Source organism: Felis catus, chromosome B3 (genome assembly GCF_018350175.1).
Source record: "Felis catus isolate Fca126 chromosome B3, F.catus_Fca126_mat1.0, whole genome shotgun sequence".
Classification (NCBI taxonomy): Eukaryota; Metazoa; Chordata; class Mammalia; order Carnivora; family Felidae; genus Felis; species Felis catus.
The window spans coordinates 32,230,055-32,242,293 of record NC_058373.1 but is presented as its reverse complement, the minus strand read 5'-3'; the positions used below and the strand labels follow the sequence as shown (position 1 = coordinate 32,242,293).

Here is a 12,239-nt window from a genome sequence, read left to right as displayed (position 1 = left end):
GGATCCCCTCTGGGACAGGGCCCAGGCCAGCAGCCAGACTCCACCACCGTGCTCGGGGGCCTGGAAGAGGAGTCCCACCTAATTTACATGCTTTTGGACGCCCCTTTGGGGAGCCCTGCCATCAGAAGGAAGGGAGGGTGGTTCCGGCCGCACCTCCTGGGACCTAGATGGTGAGTAGGCATCTTTGTGTCTAAGATGAGCTCCGTGAAAGCTCTGGGGCCTTCGGGGTTGGATCCTTAGCATTTTAAAATTTTATTATGACTGCGTTTGTTTAAATATATATATATGTATATATATATATATATTTATAGCTCTATGTGCCCACTGCCCCCCAGCCCCCTCCCCAGCCCCTAGTTTTTCCCCTTGGCTTTCTGTCTGGCAGCCGTGTAGGGCAGCAACGTCTGCGTGCTTTTGTCTGACACTGTTTGGGTGCTGCTGTTCCTTGTGACCCTTCGGGTCTGCTCAGGGGCCAAGGTGGGGCCTGAGCGGCGGCTGGTCACTGGAGAGCGTCTTGGCTTGTAGGGAGCCGGGGAGGGCTTGAGGGGGCCCACGTGGGCCTCTGTACGGGGAGGCTCTGGGGACAGGCCCACCTCCTCCTCTGCCACCTCCTCCTCACCGTCCCCTTCCTCATCGTCACAGCACAGAGCGTGGTAGAGTACTTTGTCGCTGAACCGCACCCTCTCCCGCGTGCCTGGGGTCCGCTGGGGCAGCTGGCCCTTTGTGGGGCCAGCACCGAAGGCCTCCTCACTGGAGGAGTCCGGGGTCTCCACTCGTGGCCCATTGGGGATGGGCACGCCACCATTCATGAGCCGGTAGTCGGGGCCAGCCCCTGGCCGGGTCGACTCTGGGCCGTCCACGGAGTCCGAGGGGGTAGATACATCCAGGAAGGAGCAGAACTCCCAGCTGTCCGAAAGGATGTCAGCTGTCATGAAGTCTAGGTGACCCAGGTCGAAGGGGCCGCCCACGCCCGCCTTGTCACTACTGGAGGTGCTGCTCACAGTGGCCGTGGTCCAGTCGTCTGGCTCCAGTTCAAAGTCGAAGTCTGAGGTTAGCTTATCGATCTGGCTCACCACCTGGCCACGGAAGGAGAGACGAGTGAGGGGGGGCCTAGCATCACGCGGGTGTGAGCGTGCCCCTGTCCCACCCTGCTAGATGCCTGGCTGATGACCCCAGAGGATGGTGACTGGGCTTGAGGTCACAGGTTCGTTTGCCCCAGTGAGGGCCCACGTTGGACGAGGGTGAGGAGAGCCTGTCTGGGCCATTCTCCTATTTTCTAGTCCTCAGTCCCTCCTTCCAGACCCACACCCCATCCACGCACACACCCCTCTCCCCCCAAGCCAGCTGCTGTTCTGGTGCTCAGAGTTCCATCTTCCTTTGATTGAGAGGCGGCCATTTACAGAAGCTGACACTCCAGCCAGGCCACACGGTGGAGAGATGAGCAGACCACGTGATGGATGAGTTGGAGAGGAAATGATACGGGGTGACCACGAGGAAGACTCTGCCCAGGTTTTCCAAAGCATCCTGGACCAGCCTGTGCCGCTGGTCAGTGACTGTCCCCCATGAGTCTCCATCACCGTACCCCCACGTACCCCAGAACCTCCTCCTTCCTTCCCTTTCTTGCCCCCTGATGAGTGGAGATCAACCCTGGCTCGTTGGGGAAGGAATAAGAAAACCCTTCATCCTGGGTCCAGGGCCGCTCATCCCATGCACTCGGGGGGTGGGGGGCAGCTCGGTCACAGAGACCACTGACCCCACCCATCCCACATGAAGCAGCACCCTGCCTCTATAGAGGTGCCCTGCCTCAGGACTCCTCGCCTAGACCCTGTCAGTGCAGAAATCAGGGATGAAGACAGTGAAGGGGGAAAAGGGAGACCCCATCAGAGAGGGCCCAGAATGGGCAGAGTAAGGGAAGGGGGAAACGATTCAGACCAAAAACAAAAACAGCAAAACAACAACAATAGCCAAGCAGAGGGACCAAGAGACCCAAGGACAAAACATACACAGTGCGTCCCCAAGCTCCCGGTGCCTCTCTGGTGTTCTTTCCCTGGGGTCAGAGCAGTGAGGTAATGAATTAACTAAGGAAGCCCCTAGTCCAACAAACTTGTATGAGGATGACTCCTGTCCAGTGATGTGCTAGGTGTCTGGTGAGGGGTGGGGGTGGGGGATGCCCCCAAATGCAAGACAAAAGCAAGGGCATAAACAGTGGGCCAGGAGGTGTATGGGTCAGTGAGAAGTTTACTTGGTTAGGAGTCAGAGGGTCCTACGTGGGTGACCTGATCAGTCATTTTCCCTCCGAGGTCTCAGTTTCTTGATCTGTAAATGGGGAGGTTGGGTGAATGCTTTATTTCCAAGGTTCCTTCCATCTCTGAGATTCTACGACTCTGGGTTTACAGGGATGACTGAGAAGCTGTTTTGGGGTGTCCATGCCTAGGGGTACCCACTCCCCATGGCCCCAGGCCCCGGGGGTGGTGGGATCATTTGGCTGGTGCCTGCAGAACTGGGGGAGTCAAGACACTTGGGTTCTAGATTCAGCTTAGACATTGCTCTGTGTGTCTTTGGGTAAGTCACACAACCTCTCTGGATCTCAAACCTCACTTGCCACCATTTGAATACAATGACTCCAGCGCTGCTATCCTCACCAGGGCCTTCATTGAGGAATGGTGAGAAGGGCAGTAAAGGGGCTCTGTGGGGCACTGGTGATAAAAATGACATCATCTCCCATCCCTGAGCACCAACTAAGCGTTAGGCTTTCCACCCATGAGATCATCACCTCCTGAGCTTCCAGAAATTGCACCCGAGGCACCAGTAACAGGGGGGAGCCGAGATTCCCACCCTCTCCTGCCGCTCCCCTGCAAGACTGCTCACCACCGTGAGGTGCTACTGTGATGTCTGGGCTTGGGCAAGAAATGTGGAGAGGGCCCCACCCTCCAATCCGGCAATCCCTTCTTGTGTCCCCCACCCCCGAGTGACTCCCCCTACCTCAGAGAAGCTCATCTTCCCCAGAAGCCCCTGTTCAACCCAAGCCCCACCTGAGGGGTGGGAGTCCTGGCCCAGAGCAGGGGCTCTCAAACCGGAGTGGGTTGATGCACACCAGAGTTTCTGATTCAGTAGGACCTGGGTGGGGTTTGAGAAGGTGCACATCCAACACGCTTCTGGGTGCTGCTGATCCAGGGGCATACTTTGAGAACCACTGGACTAGGGGTCTGGGGATTTAAGCTGGTAAAGACATAGCACCTCGGAGCATTGCCAGTCTCAGGGGAGGCCCTGAGTGTCTGGGGACAAATTAGGCTCTCCTGATCAAGTTCAGCCTGAGCCTTCTGCTGTGGAAGCATGGGGACACAGCTAATAGAAATGTCATTAAATGACTGGGTGTGACCACACAGGATTGGCTGAGGCCAGGCCAAGCCCAGAAGCTGGGCTCCTAATGCCCGTGAGGAAGACCCAGGGTGCACAGGGCAGGGGCCCTAAAGCTGTCAGGCTTGGACATACTCCTTCCCACCCAAGAACTTCTGGCTGGCCAGCTGCTCAGGCAGCCTTCACATTCAGGCCCTTCCCCTTCTCCATTAGAACACCCTTCTCTGGTTCCATCCTGGGGTGTGGGAGGGACAGGACAGAGGGAGGCTTGGGTTCAAATCCCAAGTCGGCCACATCTTGGCTAAGGAACTTGAAGCAGGTGATTTTCTCTCCCCATGTCTGTTTCCTCCTCTACAAAAATGGGACGGACAATCCTCTCCTCACCAAGGTGACGGGGGTTTAATAGAACGTGATTTAAACTGTAGAATCAGCACAGCCAAGCACTTACGAACCTGGACTCTGGAGTCAGACCTAGCTAGGTGCAACCACCGAGTGGCTGTGTGACCTTGGCCAAATGACCCGGTGTCTCTGTGCCTGCGTCGTCATAAAAGGGAATTCTAGTAGTACCTACTTGACAGGGCTGTTGGGAGTAGTTAATGACATGATGCCCAGAAAGCAGGTAGAACAACAAAGACTATCAATGTCCACTGTGCACCAGTGGGTGAAAGGGTAGAACCAGGCCCCTGGCACCAGGCCCAAGAGCTGATGGGAGTCACTTCTTCACCCACAGAATGGCACTCTGATGGGGACATTTCCAATGCTTGTGGCAGAATAATGGGACCTATTGGGCATTCCAAACCCCAGCACATGGGTGGCACCTATGTTCCCTGCTCTGTCTCCGGACAGAGCAGGAGCAGAAGAGGGTCTAGATGCCAAACGGTAATGAAACTCAAAGGCAAAGCTGGCCCAGACCACTAGGGACAGGCACACCCACTTGATGAATGACATGAGTGAGGACCAGAAAGAGGAATGATGTGCCAAGGGTACCCAGCCTGTATGCAGGGCCTGGGTCAGTCCACAAACCCCACCACCTGTCCCTATACCTCATTTCGTGGGGCCAGTGGGGCGGGCAGAGGACAGGCAGGCCCCATGTTACCTGCCCCTCTGCTTCGGATGCCTTGAAATTTGTGATTTCTCTCTGAGATTTAATAATCATTTTGCCTACATGTAATTTAGGATTGTCTTGGAGGACAGGGAAATAATTATATATACAGAAGGAAAGAGATGGGGAGAGAGCAAACGGAGAGAGAAATGACAGCATAAGAATCACAGAATCCTAGAGCCTCAAAGCCAGAGGACTGGAGTCGCTGTCGGCTTCACCCCTCTCACTGTGCTTGCTGAGGGGGAGACTGGGGGCCAGAAACTTGAAGGAGCAGAGCTGAGACCACAAGTCAGGAGTCCTGACTGCTGGGTCTGGCACCTTAAGAACAAGAATTAGCTGATCTAGAGCGGGCAAGAAGGAACACTAGAAAGGCAGGGCTGAGTGCCGTGACAGACCGGCTGGGGGTTCCAGGCCCCGTCCCAAGGGCGCCCCCAACCTCTGTCCTGCTCTTGGCCTCAGCAACCTCACCCGAACAGCCGCACCCATCTGCTGGCAGCTTCCTGCCCAGCTCCTGCTGCGCGCTGCATTCAGGGCATCTCAGAATCAGCCAACAGGACCGTGTCACCCCTCTGCTTCCAGCACCGCCCTGCTCCCCAAACCCCCGAGTGTCTCAAACACAAACCCCACAACTCTGGCCACAGGGACTTTTCTCTCCAGCAGGCAGCCACCGCTCTGCCAGGCGAGCCTCCCCAGCTCTACCCACTCCACCGAGCCCACTTCGGCCTCTGGGCCTCACCTGGAATGCTCCCTCTTTTTCTATTCACCCCATCTCGCTTCCATCAGGAGTTTTCCCTGATCCTCCGTGGGGAACAGGTTCCCTAGGATAGGCTCTCAAGGCACTCTGCACCTTTCCTTAAAATATTTTCCAATATTTATCACTGCTGCAATTGCATATACATGTATGTTACAGGATTGATGTCTTCCCACTAGACAGTAAGCCCCATGAGGGGTGGGACTGGGAGCATCTTGCCCGCCATGGCACCCCTAGCTTGGCACAGGGGTTGGCACACTCCTCACAAATACAGCCATGGGATGAGTGGATGAGTTGAGACAGGAGGCTGATAAAAACTGTTGGGGCTGCTTTTCTGAGAAGGAGTTGCATGGTCCTATCCTGCCCGCCCCAGCCCTCTCTCCAGCCCCGGCTGAGCCCCCTCTCCAAGGAAAGCACATCTGTGTTCCTTAAGGCCCCAGAGCCAGGACCGAGGACCCAGGAGTCCCAGAACCAGCATCTCCCTCACCTCTGGCCCCTTCCCCTCACTCAACAAGCTGCTACCTCCTCCCCTCCCACCCAGCTCCCCAGGCAGCTGGTTACATAACTGGGGATCTGCATTATTTATGACCACTGATTATTTTTTAATTCTGTGATTATGTTATTTATTGTCTTCGGGGGGGGGGGCCTGTGGAGTGGGGGGTGGGGAGAGGTGACTGTGATTCATGACTCTCATCCTGCAATTTGGCCTAATTGGCCAGGGAGCTTTGTGAATCTGTCCAAAGGAGGAGAACGCAAAGGGAAAGAGGGAGGAAAGGAAGGTGAGGGAAAAAAAAAAAAATAAGAAGAAAAAAATCCGCACAATTCTTGCTGAGCTGCGGGTGATGGCGCTGACCCACTTTGGCACAGCTCCGTGGTCCCCAGCCTCTCCTGCCCCAGCTGCTTCTTGGCTGGGCCACATTCATCTCATGAAAGCCCTTGGCTTTCCATGCCACGTCGTACGCAGCACCTTGCTGATGGGACTGCACGGCTGCCACTGGGCCTGTTCCCCATGCAAATCAGGTGGGGGGACCCTCCGCTGCCACGCCAGGTGGGCCACTGTGCTCCTAAGTTAGGTCCCACCCAAGAGTCAGTGACGACATGACAGTCACCAGCGGTGAACTCCAGGATCACTTTTGAGCCCCCATGCTGAGTGACATCGTGAGGAGAAGGGGGAGGAGGAGGCCAAGTACCTGGTTAAGATACGCTCACCATCTAAGGGGCCAAGGATGAGGGCCCTTCCCCCTGCCCTTGGGGTCCCCCAGCTGGTGAGGAACAGGGAGCCCCATGGGGAGGCAGATTCCCACCCAGAAACACAAGCAGGAGCTTCCTGGAGACGGTGGGGGATTCTCACTGAGGATTAATCTGAATTTCATACCAAGGCCTTTAAGGCTCTGTGTGATCTAGCTCCCGGCTCTCTCTTTGACCTTTCCTCCTGCTTTTCTCCTCCTGGTTCACTCCACTCCAGCCGCCCTGGCTTCCTTGCTGATTCCCAACATGTCGAACTCACTTCCACACTTCCTTCTCAGGACCTTTGCACTGGCTGCTCCCACTGCCCGGAAGGCTCTTCTCCCAGATACCCATTCGTCTTGTACCTTCCTCCCCTTTGGGTCTCCGTTCAAAAGGCATCTTATTGGAGACCCCTTCCCCCCATCACCATCGCTCTCTACCTCTTTCCATGCTGGAAGAGGGCGACACTGCCGTACGGCCGAAGATACTGAAGGGTGCCAGCCAGGAGGCCAGGGTCCTGGCTCTGACCACTCTGATCATGGCTAAGAAGCTGATGTGACTCCAAAAGAACGAGGCCATCCACGGAGTAAGAAGCCGGCCGGTGCAAGAATATCTCCTTAATAATCTCTAAAAGATGTGGAGCTAGTTTGGTGTCCCTCACGGTGCATGTAATTTATACACGGTATCACATTTAATTCTTACAACAACCCTGGGGCAGGTGGGCAGGCATAAGATTCAGTATCCCCATTTGCCAGAAAACAGAAGCCCAGAAAGGTGAAGTAACTTTCCAAAGCTCACACAGCTAGGAAGGGGATGGAGCTTGGATTTGAACCCGAGACGTCTGGCTGTAGAGCCCATGCTCTTGGCCTTAAGGCTGTGCTGCATCTCTATCTAAGTTGAGATTCGCAGAAATTTAAGGAGTTTGGAGAGCCTGCTGGGATCGGCCTGGCGTCCTGGAGTACTGGGGAGCCTAGGAGGGATGAGGGCTAATTAATGATTGACAGTCACATCCCTCTGGAACACAACTTTAGCTTTCAACGCACGTTTACGTTCTTCACCTTACTTAGTCCATGAGGGTACTTTCCTCACCCATGGGACAGAACTTGCTCCCTATCACCTGGGGAGCCAGCGACAGAGCTGCAGCAGGGGTTTGGGAGGGTGAGGGAGGTATGGGAGAGGGAACTCCAAAACCTTTAGGGGTGTGAGTGTTAGCGCCCCGCCCCCCCACCTTGCCACGTGCCAAGCCTCCGATAAACCCTTGCAAGACCACTCTGAGATGTGAATGATCAGCATCCCCATTTCAGAGATGAGTAGACTGAGGCTCAGGGGCCTCAGGAGGAAGTGCTTTAGGGTCTCCCATCTCTCTCTGTGAGTTTCAGGCTTTCTGCTCAAGAGGATGAGGAGGGTTTGCCTTGATCAGTGGTATGTGCTCTCCTGATGACAACCCAGCTGATGAGCGCTGACCCGGTGGTATCTGGGGAAGGGGGTATAATGAGGGAAGAAGTGCCTGCCACCCTCTAGACCTTGGGTCTACCCATGCCCCTGATGGAAAAACGCCACACAAAGGGACTGAGAAGAGCCAGGTAGATCCAGTTTTATAAGCCCCCTTTCAGGATCAAGAGCCAAGATTGCAGGTTCTAGGGAACAGAGAGCTGCAACCCTTTACCCCAAACTAATGCCTGGCACCCCCACCGGGTAACCTCATTCCTGATAAACCCCATCCCACAGGAAGTCAGTTATGGTGTCTCCTCTTCTGCCTGGGCCTCCCAGAGCCTTACCTGCTTTCCCCAACACTTGTTTCTGCCCATCTCCCCATGTCCAGACCCTGCCTGGGGGATGGGGGAGCTCTGAGGCCTGCCCCCCTCCCAGCTGGGTGCCATTGGCAGCGGGCAGGCTGTGGCATACGGGGTAGACGCTGGTTGCCGTAGCAACCTGCCAAAGTCTTGGGTGGAGGCACATGGCCTACAGGGTGTGTAGGGGGAGGGAACTCATCTCTCTCTGTCCTGGCTCAGGCCTCTGGGCTGCACGGCCTGTGACCCTGAAGCTCTGCTGTGCAGGACATGGGGCTGGGTCTATATATGCTGAGAAGGGAGAGAGGGAACATCTAACAGATCTGCAAATAAATCCTAGTGCTTCTGATCTCCCTGCCTCATCCTCGAAAGGGCATCCCCTCAGAGCATCACAGCGCGAGCAGAAGGTGTCATCTCCAGAAGGCCCCTGTCAAAATGCAAAAAGGTGACCCACTAGTCCCCCTGCTCCAGCCTCAGAATAGGCCACGGGAACCTGAGTTCTGGGCTTAGTTCTGCCACTAGTAGGCTCTGTGACTTTGGATAAGCCCCCAGCCCTCTCTGGGCCTCAGTTTCTTCAAACAGAAAATGGACAGGGCTGGTATGGGTGATCTGTGAGATGTCTTTAAGCTCCGGGTGACTACGCTTGGGGAGACAGGAGAGGCAGATCTCAGAAGATGCTCAGTTGAGAGTAGGCTCCGGGCCATAGGACTCCCAGGCTTAGAGTCCATCCTGGCTCTTTTCTGGGTGGGCCTACTGGGGCACAGGTCCCATGCCCCTGCCCAAGACTGAGACTCTGGATGGTTCCCATGGCCCTGACGGACCCACAGGAGCATCTGGAAAAGATGGGGTAGAGAGGGATGAAGGGGAGTTGTAGTCCTTTGGACCAACGAGTTTGGGGGTTGCTCAGGGGCATCTGGTCTTCGACCACAATGCTGATTCTGGGCTGAGGGGACTGCCCTGCCTCACCTCAGTTCTTGTTCCAGCCTCTCCACAACCCCTCTGCTTGGGACACAGCTCCCTTCAAACATGCCCTGCTCCTTGGCTCTCCAGGCCGGAGTGGGTACCCACCATCACCCCCCTCTCCTCAATCCTCCAGGAGCCTCCCTGCACAGCTGGCTGCGGAAAGAATGAACCCATAACTCCCATTCAATCACTCTCTCTGCTGTCTCTGCAGGGGCCCTGGTTACAGGGAGTTGAAATTTGCCTAAAGCCCACCTGGCCGGCTTAATGGCACCCAGTGGGCAAATTCAGGCCAGCGGCCCAGAACGCTGGTCATGCATTTTGGGCTCGAACACAGCCCAAGGGGCAGGGCTGAGGACGTGTGTACCTCATTACCCCAGCGATGTGGGAAGCAGTAATTAAACCGGGCTCCACTTAGACAGAGAGGGACACACATCCCGGGATCTCTCAGCGACTTTTCAGCCTTGGCAAAAACATTCACAACTGTAGACGGGGGTGCATGCCTCTAGACGAGACTCCTGCCCCTGCCAAGGTACCCAGGAACTCTGGTACCCACTAGTGGCCCCCCAGACACATTCCCACCTCAGGGCAGGGCAGGCCTAGCTGGCTTTAACTTTTTCCCGGATCAAGGGCTCTGAGTATCTGTGTGATTTCTGGAGAATGCTCAGAGCTTCTCAGTAGGGCCAGCAACACTCTCTCAGAGCCACCTTCTGAGTAGGTCAGAGTCTGCGAGGCAGATGGTGGGGTCAAAAGCCAGCTTGGGCCCCAGAAGAGTGTCTCCCCACTAAGAGGCTATGGTAGGATTTAGTCTATATTTGTCACCTTGGCAGCCCGGAGGGCTAACCATAGGCCACGGGGCCCACAACACGCTGCCCAAGTCAACTCTGCAACACTGAGGCCCCTCCAGTCCTGGAGTATGGTGAGATTTCTAGCAAAGCAGATTTGGCGAAAGAAGAAGGAAAAGGAAGTCCCCAGCAAAGTGACACAGGTGCACACAGCTGTGAGTACACATACACACTGAAACACGGATGAGCATGTTTTGGTGCCGGGCCCAGGAAAACTGGCCTGGGGTCTGGCCGGCCCCTCACTCACCTCCCTTAGCTCCTTGGCCACCTCCTTGAGCTCCTGCAGGATGCCCTCAAGCTGTCCGATGACCATCTTCATTCGCTGTCGAATCCGCTCCCGCTGGCCACCACTGCTGGGGTCGTCACTGGGCTGCCCGAGGTCCGGGGTGCCCCGAATGTTCATCCTTTACCACGTGGCTGCGGGCCTGCCCATACTCCCCCCAGCCGGGCACACGCTGCGTCTGCCTCCACGGAGCCCCCCTCGGCCAGGCAGAGCTCCACATCTTAACGGCCCCCCAGCCCACCCTGGCCCTGGGTGGCCCTCACCCAGCCCCTGCCCCCTGCCACCCCGCCTCCTCTGCCTCTGGGTGGGGAATGGGACACCCAGAGGAAGACAGAGTCTGACAGAGGGGGTCAAGGTGAGGACACAGGAGAGCAGGGGGAGGGGCCTCGGGTCTCAGGAGTGGCCTCCAGGACTTGAAGTGCCTGAACGTGTGCTGAGCGGATCTCTGGCTGAGCCTGGACACAGAGGCAGGGGGATGACTCTGCAGGGACTAAGGGTAGGAGATGCCCTTGGGATGGGGGAAGGCAGCAGTCATCCCTCACAACTCCTAGGCAGTTGCAAAGCCAGAGGTCTCCTGAGGCAACTGACACCTGCAGAGGGACGGTGGCTGGGGTCTTCCAGATGTGGAGGGGGCTCCAGATGTGGGCAGCTCTGAAAAGGGAGCTGGTCGGAGGAGAAGGGCAGCCCCCTGCAGAGAGAGCAAGCCTGGCGTCAGCCCTCCCAGGCTGCAGCACCAGCCGGCAATGCCGCTGCCTCCCTCCTCTCGCCAGCCTGCACCCTTCGTCGCTGGGGAATTTTTTTCTTTGTGGGGAGGGGTGGTGGAGGCAGATGGTCTACAGCATAGCCCCTCCTCTAGAAGGAAAAGGAGCCCCTGCTTTGGAGGCAGAAGTCCTCAGCCTGCGACGGGGCACCCTGCCCCAGCTCCCCCAGCTCCCCCCGTGCCTCCACTCCCACCCCCCCACCCCCCAGCCAGGCCTGGTCCCGCTGGTTTGCCAGAGGGCCTCTCCAGTCCTTCTGTCCTCCCTCCCAGTGCCCCCAGGTGCCCTCACTCGCAGCGGACCCTCCCTTCCCCAGCCCCGCCTTCCCTCAGAACCCCAGCTCCGCTCCCGGACTCACCAAGGGTGGGAGCACCGGCCTTCCTTCCGAGCAGCGTCGGGGGCCAAGCCCCAGGAGGAGGTTGGGGGGCCCCCCCAAAGGGTCCCTAGGGCGGGCTTCTCTCTCTGGACCCTTCGGCCCCTGGCCTCAGGGAGGTCCTCAGAGCCGCCACGGGAGACATCTGGACGGTGGGAGGGGGCGGGGCCTCCGAGCTCCAAGGAAGGGGGCAGGAAAAATCTCCCCCAACCCCCGCCGGGCTCCGGGTCGGGACCGAGCGAGGGTCCGGTGGGCTTGGGGCTCCGAGGCCACAGGTGACCCGGGCGCAGGGCGACCAAGGCGACGCCGGGCCGGTCCCAGCGCGTGAGCCAAAGTCGGAGGGATCGGAGGGCGCCGGGATCCCCTCAGCCCACGCCCGGCATCCCCCGGGCTCTGCACAGTCCGGGATTCGCTCTGTCCAGTCCAGATCGGCCGGCTCCGGGCTCCGCCGAGGTCTGCCTGCCCTGCCCCGGAGTGAGCGGGCACCGCCGGGCGCCCGGGGCGCGCTCAGCCGGGACCCAGAAGGTCCGCGCTCCGGCACCCGCGGCGCCCGGAGCGGCCGCAACGGTCAGCTCCGCCCGGCCCGGCCCGGCCCGGCCCGGCCGCCCGCCCGCCGGGGGCAAGAACGCTCCCACCGCTCTGTCCGCGGTCGGAAAGGTCCGGAAGCCGCCGGGCCCCGGGGGGAGGGGGGAGGGGCGGTGGCGGCCGCGGGGACCGGGTCCCCGCCGGGCCCGGCCGAGAGCGCGCGAGGCAGGGGGCCCGGCCCGGCTGGGTTCGGCGGCCCGGGCGCGGGCGG

General features: G+C 58.1%; 1 protein-coding gene across 2 annotated transcripts; it reads right to left on the bottom strand.

Annotated features, from left to right (window-relative positions):
* Window positions 1–310: 310 nt before the first annotated feature.
* Window positions 311–12,011, bottom strand: INSYN1 (inhibitory synaptic factor 1). 2 transcript variants are annotated; one of them, XM_045059045.1, is made up of 3 exons: window positions 10,277–10,344; window positions 999–1,073; window positions 311–903 (listed from the first exon to the last, which is right to left on the bottom strand). In XM_045059045.1, the coding sequence occupies exon 3, from the start codon at window positions 804–806 to the stop codon at window positions 351–353; it is 456 nt and encodes a 151-aa protein (XP_044914980.1). In that variant the 5' UTR covers window positions 807–903; window positions 999–1,073; window positions 10,277–10,344; the 3' UTR covers window positions 311–350. The 2 variants fall into 2 exon arrangements, with proteins under 2 accessions (XP_044914980.1, XP_003987013.1); XM_003986964.6 differs by adding an exon at window positions 11,429–12,011 and having other exon boundaries at window positions 315–1,073; window positions 10,277–11,000.
* Window positions 12,012–12,239: the final 228 nt, after the last annotated feature.

Coding starts and splice junctions, on each gene's coding strand:
- INSYN1 (XM_003986964.6), bottom strand. CDS start 10,432: ATGAACATTCGGGGCACCCCGGACCTCGGGCAGCCCAGTGACGACCCC. Junction 1,074..10,276: donor TGGCCAAGGAGCTAAGGGAG/GTGAGTGAGGGG, acceptor TTCCGTGGCCAG/GTGGTGAGCCAGATCGATAA.